Below are 16,850 nucleotides of genomic sequence, written 5' to 3'. Positions count from 1 at the left end.
TTAATCATTGCTAGAAACTTTCTCGGTCCTACTCTCTCTCTCTCTCTCTCTGTGTCTCCCTCCACACACACACACACACACACACACACACACACACACAATGTAACTGTAGAGAAAACCCCAGTTTGGATTCCAAATCTGAAACTGACTCACTGTGTGACCTTCAACAAGACATAAATAAAACACCTTGCATCTCAGCTTCCTCGACTATAAAGAAAGGAAATAATATCTGTCTTGCCAGGTTGCTTTGAGGATTAAAAATAATCTATGTCAAGCAAGTACCTTGTCCTTAGAAGGTGATCAATAAAAGTTATTCAAATATTCAATTATTCAAACATTCAGACAATATACAGAAAGTCAGGCAGGAAAAGTCTAAATAAACATTTTCAGAATGTAAAATAAGTAATGGATCTTGTTAATTAAGTTGTGATTAACAGACACAAGGAGAAACACTCCAAGAGGTGAAAGAAGAAATATGAGCATCTGTTATGTTATCATGTGTTATATATGTTATATGTTAGATATGTTATATATAAAATATAAGATCCATTATGTTATATAAAAATTGCATAACATAAACTGAATGCAGATATAAAGACAGGCACTCTGCCTATATTGAGATATACAAATGCCACTCACTCTAAGATACCTACAGAAAAAACTGAGGTAATGTAAATTGAATTGTTACTAACAAACATATTTGTAACAGCAAACAGTGTAACACTTTCAGCATCCAAATGATGATACTAGTTTACTCCTATCAGTAAAACTTCCTGGGAAAATACAACTAGAAATAGCTAGTATCCTTGTTTATGAAAGCAAGGAACGTTTATTCATGTTCTGTATCTTAGTAAAAAAAAACTCTTTTCAAGTCCTAGATTGATTCTGCCTGTTTCTGTGACTGTTTTATTTCACCAGTGTTGCATGCAGAAATTTAAATGGCAAAGACATGTGTACTGCAGTAAAGTGGCCAATTTGAACATACAGAACCATGAAAGATCTCAGAAAAGACTTTGACTTTCAACCATGGCACCAAATAATTGATCAGTTTGCTCAACTAACGTTGTGAAGCATAAAGAAACCATTTGAGCAAATGAACTAATACCTACTCTGAGATTTGTTCTTTGAGTTATACGTAGGGAAACTCAGTAAGTATAGGTCATGGGAACTGTCTTACTATTTAATATCTAGAATACAATCAAGGAATAAAGTTCTTTACAAATGAAGCAGTTAAATGATAATATGAGGAAACAAATGTTTAAGTTCTAAAGGGATGGTGTAAAGAAATATCAAGAACTAGTTTCCATGTCATTATGAAAGACATCACTGGAGACTGTTTCTTCTGTGAGTGGAAATTTTGGAAGTAAAATGTCTACACAGTTCATATTGTTAGTTTTCAAACATAACAAAATCTGTCTATGTCTCATAATAAATGTTTACTGTGCCTGTCCTAAAACAGCTGATCAGTTGTTCAGTACATCTTTATCAAACACCTCATATGTATTAGATTATACACTCAAAAGACAGATGAAGTCTTCTTTTCAAAGAATTTACATTCTAGGTGACAGAATTATTATAGATAACTGTATTATTTATATACATATATGGTATAAATTAATATAAACACATCTTTAAATAAAATCATTTCACATACTGTAATGTAGTGAGGAAAATGTGCTTCAAAGAGAGACAGGAGTGGGAGGAAATGCTTAGCTCTGGCCACTGGAAAAGGCCTCCTGCATGGGGTGATGCTTGGGTTGAGACCTGGATGGTGACAGGTACTGACACAGTTGATCGGATGAATTATAGGAGCCAGACAGCAAATGTATTCAGAAATAGACTGAATTATGATTAGCTAGGGGTCTTCGGGTCATTTGGTTAGGTAGCCTACATCCTCAGGTTTGCCTGAAGAAACTCCCAGCTATTTCCTACCAAGTAATTCATACATCCCAGAAGTCTAGTTATCTGACTGTGAGGTAAAATTTCTCCTGCAGAGAGACAGCCACCTTAGGTGCTAGAGCGTTCTGACAGTGGATCAGAAGTCTGCTCTCATGATGCATATCCACAATAAAGCAGTCCATCAGCAAGGGTAACCTCTTCTGCTCCAATTGCCTAACTAATCTGGACAAAGGTAAAAAAAAAAAAAAAAGTGGGGAGGTAGTTAATGTGGGATCACATGATAACCTTTTCTTTTATACAGCACAATTTTAATCATTTTAAATATATTAACTCATTTAATGCTCTCAACAACCACGTGAGGTTGATAATATCAACCATTATTTTCTAGATAAGGAAACTGAGGCCCCAAGAATTTAGGAAAATTATTTAATACACATGCAGTCTCCCTCCAGAGCTCACATTCTTAATAACTGAGCCCCTTTAAAATAGGTTGGGAAGGTTTATGGTAGATATTAGTTTACACTGGAAGAGTTGGCAAAATTTTGACTATGAATTGGGAAAAAATAAGATCATTGCACAAAAAATAAATTATTCAGAGGTTGAGGTACAAGCATGAGTGCATCTATAATAGCGAATATTGTAAAACTGAAGCCTTTGGTTGGGTGTTGGCAATTGGTAATTCATATCTGGCTCTACTCAAAAATGTGGTCCAAGAACAGGTTTGAATTATCTGTTGCTAATTTGCCTTGAGACAAGAAGTTTATGCCAACATGCATACCAACTATATCACTAAGCAGGCTGTTTGCTTCAGCTGGAATTTTCCTTTTTCTTGTAGCAGAATGTTCTTGCTAAAGCATGCAGTGCAGTGATTCACATTCTGACACAAGTTGCTTACCTTCTCACAGACAAGTGCTTCGACACACATTGAGTTAGAGTTCAAGCAATGTTGTTATGAGGATGACATTCTGAAACTACAGTGGCTAAATAAAACAGAAGTGTATTTCTTGCTCATACAACTGCCTAAAAATGGCAGACAGTCTAGGAGAGATAGACAGCTCTGTTCCACATCGTCATCCAGGGCCCCAGGTTGGCAGCTGTTTCACATATGCATGGCTTGCATCTCTGAGGCCAAAGCATATGCAGTAACTGTAGCTATTTTGCAGCTAGCAGTTAAGTGGAAAAGGACATAGGGAGAGAGGCTTTATCCTTTAGAAGATAGTTTACATCATTTGGGCTCACTTACCTTTGCACTGAAATAATTCATATGAAGAAAGCTAGATTCAAGAGTGACTGTGAAATAGAGTCTCTAGCTGGGAACCCATAAACTAAGCAAAATAGGGAATGCTCCATTCCTGAAGGAAGGAAAGGAGTCTACATAGTTTGGCCTTCTCTGTCAGAGTGAACATAATGGCTAGAGATTTAAGCTGAAGCTAGACTGGCAGATTTGAGATTGAATACTGAATATTCAAAAGATTGCAGAAAATAGAGACACCAGTAAAAAATAAAATTTCCTTTATTTTTGTATAGATAGCAAATGTAAAGTCTATTAGTGTGTAGCTAACTCCTTTCATCACAATTTCTACAGATGAATTCATAGAGAAATCCAGCATTTATCATCTAACCTTTTTTCCAAGGTGAATTCTCACATAATGCAGTTGTCTTTGTATATTACTGGTCTTTTATATTGCGCTCCATTCGTGTTCCACTGGAAGCTGGGGATGGAAAATGCATTGGGATCAAGTCTGAGGTAGGGATTTGTTTCCAAATGATTTATTGAGAAAACTCTCAGGAAAAACCAATAAGGGAAAAAGTAGAACAGGAAAGAGGAAAGGAAAGAGCTGAGCAAATACGCGGTATTAAGTAAAGTTTAGCCTTGACCAGACCTGCACAGAGAGAGCGAATCACGCAGTTGTCTCACCTTGAGGCAGGTAGGCCAGTCTTTTACACCCCTCGGTCAGCCGTCCGACATGCGCCACCCCTGGAGAGTGGGGAGGGAGGGCAGAACTTGCTGTCGAGTGCCTTCTATCGGTGAAGGACAGTACTCAGCCTCCCCAGCTGGGAGCCGTTAGCAGCTGGCTGGTGGGGGTGGGGTGGGAATGGGGACAGGGTGTTGCCCTGGTCAGATATGAGTACGTTTCAGTGGAGGAAAGAACATCCACAGCCACCCATTCCTTGTATCACTTAGTTCTACTTGCTTCTTATAGTAAATTCACTCCATCCAGGCACAATTTTCCACTATTGTGAAGGTAATTCCTAGGAAAACTGTAAGAAGAGGGTCTTGGGAGAATCAGCACCCATTGCTGCAGTTGGTCCCAAAGCTGTAACCAATGCACATTTCCTTCCACCTCTGCCCTGTAGTCTTGATTTCCCCACCTGTGACCAGGACTGCTGCTGGGCCAGGTGGCTAGCCTGGTGTGTCAGGTGTAGTCCCAAGACCAACTGCAGTGGCAGTGATTCCAGTGTATCCCACTAGCTCTTCTCTTGTAAATTTCCCCATAAATGTTGACAGAGGAAGTCTGGGCCTGGATAAAGACACCCTAATTTGTGGAGCAACGAGTGCACTGTGGCAGACTCGATTCTGGTGCCCAGCCCGACACTTATCAGGCCATGGCTGCTGTACTTCCCTACTGATAGTTAAAACTGGCATGAAGTACCAGCAAGTAAACTAGTGGATTATTTGAGTGCCAAAGATATTTCTCCCTGTATAGCAGCTGTTTTTCCTCTAATGATGACCATCAGTGGCCCCTATCAGGATGATAATCCATTTCGATGGCTGCTGGTCTGCTGGCACAATGAGTCCAAAGTGAACAGGCAGCAGCTATAGCTTTTAGTGTAATGAGCCTCTCCCTGTGCCTCCTGGTGGAAGCATCCTTCCCTAGGAACCAGGACTCCTGTCTCACAGCCCCTAACATGGCAAAAGAAAATTCTCCAAGTAAGTCCCCAGAAATGATGGTGAATGGGTACACCCCTGCATCTCTCCTTCATTCCTGCCCTTTGGACACACAGCACCAACTAATAGCTTTTGATTTAATAGTGCAATATATCTCCAAGCCGGTACCTCAACTGCATCTTGTATGAGGCCTTTTTACCACTTTACCAGGCCAGCAGCTTCTGGGGAGTAGGGTATGATAGGCCCAATGATACACCTACTACCCCACATCCTTTACCAGAAGTAGCTCCCTTTACCTGAAGCAATATGATGTGAGATACCATGTCAGTGAGTCAGACACTCTGTGAGGCTTTGCATAGCAGTGATGGCCAAGGTTATGTGAGCAGAGAAGGCAAATCCATACTCTGAATATGTATCAGTTAGGACCAGGATGAATCACTGCCCTTTTCAGGATGGAAGTGTCCAATATAATCAATTTTCTGTGAAGTGTCAGGATAGTGTTCTTTCTGGGACTTATAACTGGTCTCTGTTACTGGCAGGTCGGATAATCAGCAGTGGCTGTAACTAGGGCAGACTTGGGGGAAGGAGGCCCATGAGTGGCTTCCGTCTTGCTACCATGTTACTCCACTTACGAGTCCGTTGCTTCACCACTGGTGTAGCTGAGGACAGAGGTCATGTGTCATGTGAGAAGGATGGGAACTGACAGAATCATCCTGTCTCCTTGGTTGTTAACACTTAAACACTGGATACAGTGTGATGTTCATTAATGTGCAATATAAAGATCACACCCATTTAGGTCACTAACATAGGTCCATGTTTCTTCCCTAGAACTTATTAGCCCTAATCCAATTTTGTTCCCTTAGGTCCCCTAACACATTCTTCACTGTCTATTGGTCTGTTTATATCCCTACCTTGGGCTACCAGTCCACCCACAGAAAAGTTGATGACCAGAGACACCGCCCAGAGCTCTGGCAGTTGGAAGCTTTCCCTGAACCGCTGTTTGTTGGGGGCCCCCTTATGTGGGGCTGTATTGCAGCAGCAGTCTGCTTTAGGCTTCTACCAACATATGGGCCGACCCACCCACAAACCAAGCTTGGGACTCTCCCTAAGAAGGTATCAGTGGAAGCCACAGTTCAGGCTTTAGGTGATGTGGGGGTCAGTGCTGCTAGTCTGTAAAGCTTACTTGTAGCCTTTGGGTCAGTCCCAGATGTGCCATTCCCATCATACAATGAATTGCTACTGGATACACCTGAATTCATGACTTGGTGGGTCCATAAACACTCAGCTTATGATGGCCTGTTATGGATGTTTGATCACTTTGAAAATCCATGACAGACACTATCTCTTCAAGTTCCAGTGGCATATACCATGAGCTACTGCTTGAATGGTCTGCTGCAGATGAGGCACCTCGCTGCAGAACCTGGGGGGTACATGCTGTGATTCTCCTCTGGGGCTTGACCAAAACTCTACTTGGCATCTTTTTATACCATAGATGCTGGTGTATTACTGGTCTGCCAGGATGTATAGCAGAAGTGGGAGGGCTGCTTATACCTTAGACTTTTTCTTGCAGGGCTCTTTCTTGTTCTGGATTCCACTCAAAAGTAGCAGCTCTGCCTCCTCTAGTCAGTGACTCAGAGCAGAATTCCCCAGTGCAATAAAATGCTGCATCGAAAACCCAGAGGCCTATCAAGCAGTGTGCTTCTCAGCTGTAGAAGCTGCAAAGTATAATAATACACCCTTTATTTTGGAGGGGTTGCCCCAGCATGCTCTAGACCCTTGGATCTCTAAAAACCACCCAAGCTGGTAGGCCCCTGAAACCTTGCTGGTTTATCTCCCACTCTCTGGAGTGCATCTGTCTTACCCAGGCAGCCAGAGAGTTGCCGCTGGCTACCTGATCAGGTCCAGTTACCATGATGTCATTAATACACTAGGCCCATGTTCAGGTCTGTGGAATGTCAAGATGATCTGGGTCCTTTCCGTCTATATATTGACCTAAGAAGAATTGGCTTTGAATATTATTTTTGAGGAAAATATTAAAATAACATTTTGAAAAAAAATGTATTTAAATAACATTTTTCTCTTCCTTTAGTGCTTTTGCCCTCTTTTATAAAAGTTTTAAAGCAAGAAGGAAGGAGACTAATTACTAAATTAAGTAATGAGAATTCAAATGAAAAAGGGTTAATTTGGCATTCTTTAATTGAACTTTGGAAGTTCAACTTTGGTAAGCATTTCTTGACAGATCTCCTATTTTTAATTAAACCTGTATTCTGTGCCAGAATGGGCTATTATCAAGAAGTCTATAATTTTGCAGCACTTGTATTTGGCCAAAAGATTACAAATAAAGACAACTTATTTGACAAGTTTTAAAAAATGTTTGTCAAAGAAAGACACTCTAACTGGAAAAATAACTGAAAATATTTGGTCTCTGGTATTTAGACATTTCAATTTGGAAAAAAGTTAGAATTGAAAATATTTCCATTTAACAGAATTTATTCTAAGCTTACCTTAACCCTAGAAAGAAAATATTTCACCAGTTAAAACTGCAGTGTCCTATAGAGAAGACTCAATTGAAAGTGTCAACATTTTCCAATTTATGAACCATGAATGCAGCTTTGAAAAGGTTTCAGGCAATTTTATGAAAAAGTGAAACATAGTGAGATCATACTGAAAACAATCATTCTTCAGAGGAACTTTGATTACTTGATATTAGAGAAAGATTCTGCTAAAGAACTGACTAAAGTACATAAATATGAACCATAAATGATTATTCATCTTACATCATTTTTAATATTTGGATGATAAAAATAAAATTGTATTTATTTTAATGTTCAACATGTTTTGAGAAAGTGATTTGTGAAAATTATTTTTGCATATAATTATTATTTAGATTGCCAGTATAATAAAAACAATTTGTCAGTTGATAAATATTTCAAAAATGGTATCATTTTTATTTGAGGGTCCTTTTAATTTTTAGAATTCATGATTTGGATGATAAATGTGGGTCCTCAAATGGAATGGAATAGAGAATGGGACATGAGGAGAAGGTGAGAAGGGGATAAAATTGGACTGATGAAAAGTTGGGTCTGGCATTCCTTGCCACGTCTATACAGCAGGTGACACACAGGCAATTTAAAATACAGGTCTAGAGCTGAAGGGAGGGATGGGCCAGAAATACCGATCTAGAGGTTATTAGTACATGGAGTATGACCAAACTATTGGCTCATGAGGGAATCAATAGCACATAGTGAAAAAAGAAGAGGAAAACTGGCCAAGTGTGGATGGTTCAAGGATGATCTTTCTGGCTTGTAGGAAAATGATAGGAAAGATTAGGACAGAGCATGAAACTTGGTCAAAGTAGGTTAAGATGGATTAAGGCCCAAGTGTACAGGCATAAAATGTAAATGCAGAGATAGAGAGGCCTCTCAGCACTCAGGACCCAGCGAAGCATCAGAAGAGCCTGAGGGCAGGACCGGCTTGATGCTGAGCTCTAGTCTCGAAGGAAAGGAAGGTGCCATTTGATAAGGAAACAGTTTGGAAATCAGAGAACCAGATCCAGAGTCTAGGGTATCAGGCAAGCATTTGATCCTGTCTTTTGAACAGTTTTTACAGAACACAGCCAGGCATTCATCAAACATAGGACTGATTATTCTTCCATCTTGCAGAATCCATGCGACGATAAACGGCACAAAGACATCTGGTCTAGAGAGAAAACTTGTGATCACCTACCAAAATTCCTTGTAATTGGGCCACAGAAAACAGGTGAGAATAGCCAACTGTGCTGCTTGCTTTCTTTCATACCTTTTTAATATTTTTCTCTCATAAACCATATTGTCATGTGGTATTACTGGATCAGGTTATGGTGATGAAATAGACATCCATGCAAGTTCCCTATTTGAGTTGCTCTTCCTCCCTATGATCATTTTTATACCATGATCCTCAGGGATTCTAATGCTTCCATTAATTAGACTTAAGGATTAAATTTTTAATTCTACGTCTTAAAAATGTTTACCATATATAAACTTTTTGATAATTTTGTGTTCATGTGTCACTTTTGTGGCATCTGATTTTTAATTCATCTGTTTGTGGTTTTGCCTAATTAACTCCTGAATTTAATTATAAAAAAAGAAGTACTTTGGCTTAATTGGTGGTTTTACACTGCACATCAGCCCTGAACTGATATTTTTTTCAGAGCCACTGCCATTATTACTGTCAAATATTCTACATGTGTGGTTTTTTAATTTTCATTAGGTATAAATATGATTAGGACTTATTTTCCAATACACCTGAGACTCATCACGCATTTTTCCCCCCGTGGTATTTTTTCCTGTGCTGAAGGACAAGCATATAAGAGTGTAGTAAAAGAAAGTGAACATATTTCACCAGTGAGATGACACTTTCAATTAGAATATTTTACACTTTCTTCAGCATGTGACAGTTTTATACACTTTGCTCATGTCCTGATTAATTAAAGTTTTTATTGAGTTGCTGTATTTTGAATTCACTTCTTTGACTAGAAGCATTTTCATCAGTGAGCGCACAAACCATAACGCAAAACAAACAGTCGCAATAAATAAGCAAGGCCCAGATGAAGATATTTGTAATACAAGCAAGTAGATCATTTTAAAGGTCGTGGACAAAATTTCCAGACTATTAGATATTGGTTGTTGAAATCTTTTCTTCCTCCAGGAATATAAATTACATTACAATAGTAAGTTACCCATGTTCAGGGAGGGAAAAAAAAAGCAGCACGAATTTTCATATATATCACTTCTGCTGTTGTTGTGTTTAAAATGTGCATTAATTTTCTACCAACTCCCTTACAGCTGTGCTAACTCTGGAATGACTACTAAAGAAATAAAACATTCCTGTGTTGTAAAATTATGTTAAAAATTTAATTTTAAGACATATCCTCTATCATTTGTCATTGAATATTATTACTTCTTACTTCTGCTAGAAAACTCTGGGTAAGTTAATAATAAATTTGGTTTTCCTCCTTGTTGTTTGTATTTATAGGGACAATAACTTACACCTTTGGAGTATAATATTTGACTTACCAACTTGGAAATGATAAAGCTTTAGCTGGTTTTGGCTGTCCCAAGACAAACAAACAAATGAGTTAAAAAATTGAATACTAATATTTTATATGCTATGAAAATACTATTCTAGTGTGGAAATGGTTGTGAAATTTCTTAAAATCCATTCAAACATAGAAGCCTGAAGTTTTCTTTTGTTTTCCTTATTGGCAAAACTCCCAGTGCTGTCAGAGGCTATAAATTCCCTAGAGGATGAGCACAGATAAATGCTAAGAATATGGCCTTCAATGCAAAGTTAACTTTATACAACTTAAACATGGCCCATGCATCTCTTGCAATAAACATGAGCTATAAAAGTGGTTTTCAGACCCCTATTTGCACAGTTGTGTTGAGGTGAGAATGGAAGGATGCACTATTCCACTTCTCCATTGTTGAATCCTGGAAGGAATTCCTGTCAGCTGAAAGGGACGCAGTGAATTGAGACAGGCAGAGAGCAGGGCAGGCCTGCACTTACAGCACTCAAAATTAAAATAGTAGCCCTTTGGAGAGACAGGCCTCCTTCATGATTCTGGGTCCAATGCTGGTATTATGAGGGTAGGAGAAGATTTCCAAAAGGGTTAAATTAAGCACAACAATTCCAAAAGCATAATTCATTGGCCTTGCAAAAGATCAGTATCCCCATTGTCAGCATTAATTCCTCATGATTTGACTGGCTTACCCTGGTAAAACTAAAATGAAGCTGACTGTACATACAATAGAATAAAGTTTGTCTTAGAGTAGTACAAGGTATGAGGCCTTTCCTTCTTCCTCCAGAAGATATTTTTATCGAAGACACTGGGTAAAAATGAATGTCAAGGATAGATGAAAATACAAGTAATAATAAAATAAATATACCTTTTGAGGCAGTACACCCAGGTTTCATGGCTGATTATATGAATATCAAGCCACTTGTCTACTGTCCCTAGTTGAAAGTGCTTCCCCTCCCCTTCCTGTCAGATGTCTCCTGATGTCCCTCCTGCTCCTGACAGCATGAAGGTGTGAGATCAAGCATTCATTTTGTAATATTCGACAATAATTCCAAAATATTTCTTTACCTGTGCTCTAGACCCATTCATTCTCAACATCAATATTCTCAGTTCCTTTGTGTCTCAAAATCTCTTTCTCATTGGCACACACACTTCATTCACATCATCAGGTAAATACTTTTATGTAGATCCAATCCTAAAAACTACTTAGAAAGAACTCTTCTGGATTCCCTGTTCCCAACCAGCTACTACTTTATACTACTCTTTTCCTGATTTATTTCTTCTCCTTGGAACATTTTGTTCCTCCTTTCATATTTTCTCCTTTTTGAACTCTTGTTATTTTCAGGAGCTAATCAGATCTGTTCTAGAACTGCTACTGAAGTTGTCATAATGTTCATGTCTGCATTTTTCAGTGTGTTTGAGAGAGTTCTTCTGCCTGGTCTTCTGGGCCTAGTTCTTAGCTATATTTTACTCCTTGCATTTTTGGATAGAGTTGATAGGATTGCATTCATTATTTGTTAGTGTTTAAAAGCAATTAAATTTCCTTAAGGGCATTTATGAAGTTTTGCCCTCCCATTCATTAGAAGCCACCCATTCTGGATGCCTTAATGTGTCTCCATCTAAGGTGGTTGATCCCTTTAGATTTGTTGTTATTTTCCTTTAACTGCTCAAGCCCCCATTCAATCTTGGTTGTCATGTAAAACTTGTGAGCATCTAAACAGGTAGTGAGCTCACTAATACTTAAAGCACAGTAGACTTTCTCCTATGAGCTTAGGATGTATAAGAACAAAATATTAATTCCCTGATAATCTTCTCTGCTTGCCAGATCCCCAGTTGCAATCGTTATTATTCTGCAAGCACACCCATGTAGCTCATCTCCAGCTCTTGTAGGGCCAAGAAATCTAACAAACTTTCCTGTCTCCAACATGTCATGAAAGAGATAATCTTTTCCAGAAGGGAAGATTTGATTTAGGAGAGCTATGAAGACCCAGTCACTACATGATCCTTTAAGCTGTGGTTTGTAGTCTGTGGCCTAACTTAAATGGAAGTAAAGTTCAGAGACTATACCTGAGGCTTCTGTGATGTGTGCACTAAGAGGATCCTATCACCTATTCTGTTCAGCCTTGTGCCTCAGTTATCAGACTTATTTGTCCAATTTTGCCATGGTAGAACATTCATCTGGCCACCTTCCAGAATCTTGCCCTCCTCTTTCAACCCTACTGGCAACACTTATGTTTTTAAGGCACAACCTAACACTTAATCCTGGAAGTCTTCACTGACTTCCCAAGTCTAAATCACCCATTTTCTCATGTGCTGGAAAAGCATTCTGGTCTTCTTTCACTATAGAATCTGTCTATATTGTAATTACATATTTGCAGTTACCTTACTTGACCTAAGTCCTTGCATATGCTTTAAGCTCATTGACATCAGCGAATGTGCTTTCTTAGGATGACTGTCACCAACCCTAACTGTAGGGACTTGCACAGAGTAGCACCAGTCAACATGTATTGAATGATTTGATTTAATGTAAGTGATTTGAATATAATATTAACTGAGGAGACCCACCAGGGTCAGGTATTATGCTGGGTGACCTTGATGCTTAGCCACTCACCTGACCCCTGGTGAGAAACAATCTGATTGAACAGCCCAGTTTCTGAAGTCCTCCCCTCCCTGCTGCATCATCACTCTGCTTTACTTTGGCTCTGTGCTAGTAATAAATCAGGTACTGCAGTAAATAGAATGGTGAAGACCAATAAAAGAACAATTGGATTGTTGCCACATTAAACACACCTAATTGATTTTAAGGAAATCATTTTGACACTGAAAAAGATTTGATCTTTTGACTATTACTTTTTGAATTAAAATTTTGCTAAAATATGTCTCTTCTTTTATTGCCACATAAAATTTTTCCTCCTTTTTATAATAGGAACAACTGCACTTTATTTATTTCTTCTTATGCATCCTTCCATCATCAGCAATCTCCCAAGTCCCAAAACGTTTGAAGAAATTCAATTCTTTAATGGCAACAACTACCACAAGGGAATTGACTGGTAAGAAAAATAACAAAAAATAAAGTCTGCTATTAACACACGCTCAATCACAGCAGAGCAATTATAGATGTATGCATGGCATCTACATAATTACAAAATAAATTTGTTATGCCAATTCCAACACAGTGAATTAGAAATTAATTTAAAACAATGATATGTTTAATCAGCATTGCCTATAATTTGATTTGGACAGTGCAATAATGATAATATTTTTCTGGGAAATTAATATGATTGAACAAAAAGGGTTATGGAATATTTCATCAGAATTATTCATAAGGATATTTAAGATTATCCTTCAGCATATTATTTTAGTGTGCCTACAATTTTTTTAACTAAATACATAATTTGTCTTCACAGTGATGCTTGAGGAACAAATAAATCAGTACATTGTTTTATTTTATACTCTGTGACATGTATCTTCATTAACCACATAGACTGTAAGTTTTATATTATAATATAAGTGATATTTGTCATGCACATAATAACAGAGCACTTCCAAAACTGTATTAATTCTAGTCACACACATGCATAAAAGGAATATTACTTTGTGTTTGACAAATTATGAAAAATTTAAAAAACACAATATTTTCTCTCAGCTGAGATAGCATAAAACTGATAATCTTCACTCTGGGGCTTTTATTTAGCTCTATACCAACTTCCTAAGAAAATGTGGCCATGATTTCCAGTTCTGAAGCATATAAGGAAATCTCCCCTGAGGAAAATTCCCCTCAGCGCATACCTCTGTAGCATGTAACTTTCTGTCAATTCCGTACATGAACCTGTCCTCAACTAAAGGCTAGGATTAGAGTAGGGAAGTGGGGCTGCCAAAGAGCAGATCTGGCTTTCCATCATGAGTAGAAATGCTTCCATTCTGAGCCTAGAACATCACCATTTTCCCTTACTTTAAGAAGACTAAATGAATTTCGGAATTGCACACAAGTTACTAAAAGCAGAGCAGCAATTTCCTCTTACCTGTGAGATCAAATGGAACATGAATCATTAGGCAGGAATACAGATGAGACTTCTCACCACTTTACATTTGGGAAACATAATAACAAATGTCAAAGAGGAAAATAAGTGTCTTATATGAATTCTTAATTGCTCTCATTATTTATTTCTAGATCATTTGAGGGTTCCAGAAGTGATGAGCTGTAAGGAGGGTTACACACATAATTAAAGCCTTGCACTGAATTAACCTCCAAACATATTGATTCAATAATCTACACACAGGAATGTTCTGACAGCATATGGAGGAGTGAGCCTACTGAGGCACCACAGGATCAACTGGCAGGAAATATCCCCTTAATTACTCTAGATAGACTGTAATGTGCTCACACTGCTACACATACTATAATTATGCAGAAGGTAAAAAGGAGGAGAGAGGCTATGCCCTACTCTGTTTAGTATTTTATAGCTACTCTGACTTACATGGCCTCCTCTCTTGTACACTTTAGTCTTAATTTAAGAATTTTGTATTCAAGTTTGCAAACATAAATTTACTATTTAAAACTATTTACTAGGCAATATGGTATAATTTGCTGTTTGCCAAGGGTAAACTTCATTTTTCTGGACTTGGCTTTTGATAGCACAGAGCATCAACTCAAATCTAGTGGATTTCCTCTCTTCTTTAACAACCCACCTACTTCTCTTACTCCTTCCCCTGCCCTACATTGTTCACTAAAATGGTAATATTTGATGCTGTTTTCACATTAAAGATATGTAGAGTAGCCACTATTTTGACAATTACAACACCAATAATTAGAAATCTATATAAATGCATGTCAACTTATCTAACTTATTTCATATCCATAATATAGCAGGGAAAAACGAATCTCAGACTATTTAATTGTCTTTTTTCTGCCTTCAGGTACATGGACTTTTTTCCTACCCCATCCAACATTACAAGTGACTTTCTGTTTGAAAAGAGTGCTAATTATTTCCATTCAGAAGAAGCTCCTAAGCGAGCTGCATCTTTGGTCCCCAAAGCCAAGATCATCACCATCCTCATCGACCCTTCAGATAGGGCATACTCTTGGTACCAGGTATGAAGCAGTGAAAAATACCTTTAAAAGCATTTGGTCATAGCCTGAATGCAAGCAATGGAGAATTACCAAAATAAAATCCAGGTGTACTGAACAGTCATGTGTTAAAGGAACTGAACCAGTAAAACAAAACCATACAGAAATCATGAGAAATAACAACGAATATTTAATTCATATCAAACTGGGCTGGGATTTGCAAGCATCAAATAATAGAAAAAAATCACACCTCAAAGAGTAAATTGGCTAAACCATACAAATATTGAAAATATTGGTCCATCACAATAAATCAGATTAAAAGTAAATACTAAATAAAGTATCTGTAGCAATACTGGCAAATGGCTTAGTGCCCTTGATTTGCTAAAAAAGAAAAAAATGTTTCCCTCAAAAATGGTAAAATAAATAATTAAATGTAATATCTTGCTAGAAAAGTGAGCAAATAAACCAAAAGCATAGATAGTTCACACACACACAAATGCAACTGCTAAGCAATTTATGTGAAAAAATGATAAACCCAGTTATGGATCAAAAAAATATAAATCAAAATGATATTGTTTTTGAATATCATCTTGACAAAAATTGTTGTTTATTCTCTCTGCTGGCAAGGGTGTCATGATAAAAGTACTTGAACATTCCAATAGAAGGATTTATATGATTGGAGATATATATCAAAAAATTTGTAAAGGTCATTTTGTGCTGTAGTTCCTCTTCTGGATTCAATCCTAAGAAAATGTAAAGGGATGGACAAATATTTATCCCTTTGAAATTTGTATCTATAAATATTTACTTATATATGGCAGGACTATCCATAACAATAACAACAAAGGAACAGCAAATACTGACAGTGCAGATTTGTGTCTCGCTGAGGTAGAATATTCTGACACTGCATTTAATGATGGTTTTAATCAATAGAATTTTAATTAAAACATTATGTCCATTCTAATGTACAGATTGATATTAAATAACCATAAAGATATCTAATTAGAATTTTTGAATGCTCTGTGAGGGAGTTGATGAGATATGTAAGGTGCTATGAGAATGTTCTGAAAAGAAATAAACTTGATAGACTTAAAACTGAAAGATGATTGGGTAATATTAACTGAGTGGGGCTAGAGAGAGTGTGGGAGAGAGTAAAAAGTGTAGTCCACCGGGTGCAAAGAACCACAGCACATTTAAAGAACTAAGAAAACTTCCATGTGGCTGGAGAGCAAAACTTGAGGTGGACACATGTGGAGATGAGTCTGAGGCACACCGGGACTGGAAGTCAAGTGGCAGAACAATGTGGCTGACATTCTTTAAGCAACTGAAATGTTAAGCCAGATTTCCTTTGAGAAAACATTATTCTATCTGTTATTTAAAGAATGGGTTGCAGGAACAGATAACTATTCAGAGAAACCAAATAGAAGATACTGTAATAGTCCTGGCTGAGAAATGGAGTTAGCACAGACAAAGATAGTAAGTAGAAACTAAATGAAGTATAATGGATCAAGAGATGTTGTAAAGATTAAAGTGTACAGAGCCTGGTGAGAAGCAGTGTCAAAGATGAAACAAGTTTCCAACATGGGCAGCTGAGTGATGACCGCACACTCCAGTGAATGAAAGAAGCAGTGACGAAGGACACGGGAGTTGTTTGGGGGTGGAGAAAGGCAGATGGGATGCCGGTGCAGTCATGAGTAAGGAATCTCCGTCATACCGAAAGGAGCAACCTATTTAGCTGGCACTCTGGGGTGAGGGCTGAGCTGGAGATGGAAATTTGTACATCAGAGTCAAAAGGGCACAAAAATGGTGAAATGCCTAAGGAGAGAGGCTAGAGAAGAAAAGTACAGAGGAGGATGAGGCAGCCAGAGAGAGGAGAACACAACCAGAGGAGCATGAGAAAAAACCCAGGACAAGGAAGGGAAGGAAGAGCACCC

At 37.9% G+C, this 16,850-nt stretch overlaps 1 protein-coding gene across 1 annotated transcript in view; it reads left to right on the top strand.

Moving 5' to 3' along the window:
- LOC118930042 (bifunctional heparan sulfate N-deacetylase/N-sulfotransferase 4) overlaps nt 1–16,850 on the top strand; it is a 272,594-nt gene that overhangs the window by 238,002 nt on the left and 17,742 nt on the right. Inside the window, exons 8-10 of the mRNA XM_036920791.2 lie at nt 8,452–8,548; nt 12,775–12,898; nt 14,766–14,940. Of these exons, the coding sequence (XP_036776686.2) occupies nt 8,452–8,548; nt 12,775–12,898; nt 14,766–14,940 (396 nt within the window). The remainder of the gene's footprint in view (nt 1–8,451; nt 8,549–12,774; nt 12,899–14,765; nt 14,941–16,850) is intronic.

Source organism: Manis pentadactyla, chromosome 5 (genome assembly GCF_030020395.1).
Source record: "Manis pentadactyla isolate mManPen7 chromosome 5, mManPen7.hap1, whole genome shotgun sequence".
Taxonomy (NCBI): Eukaryota; Metazoa; Chordata; class Mammalia; order Pholidota; family Manidae; genus Manis; species Manis pentadactyla.
Note: the sequence above shows the minus strand (reverse complement) of the source record. Positions and strands in the feature narration are given on the sequence as shown.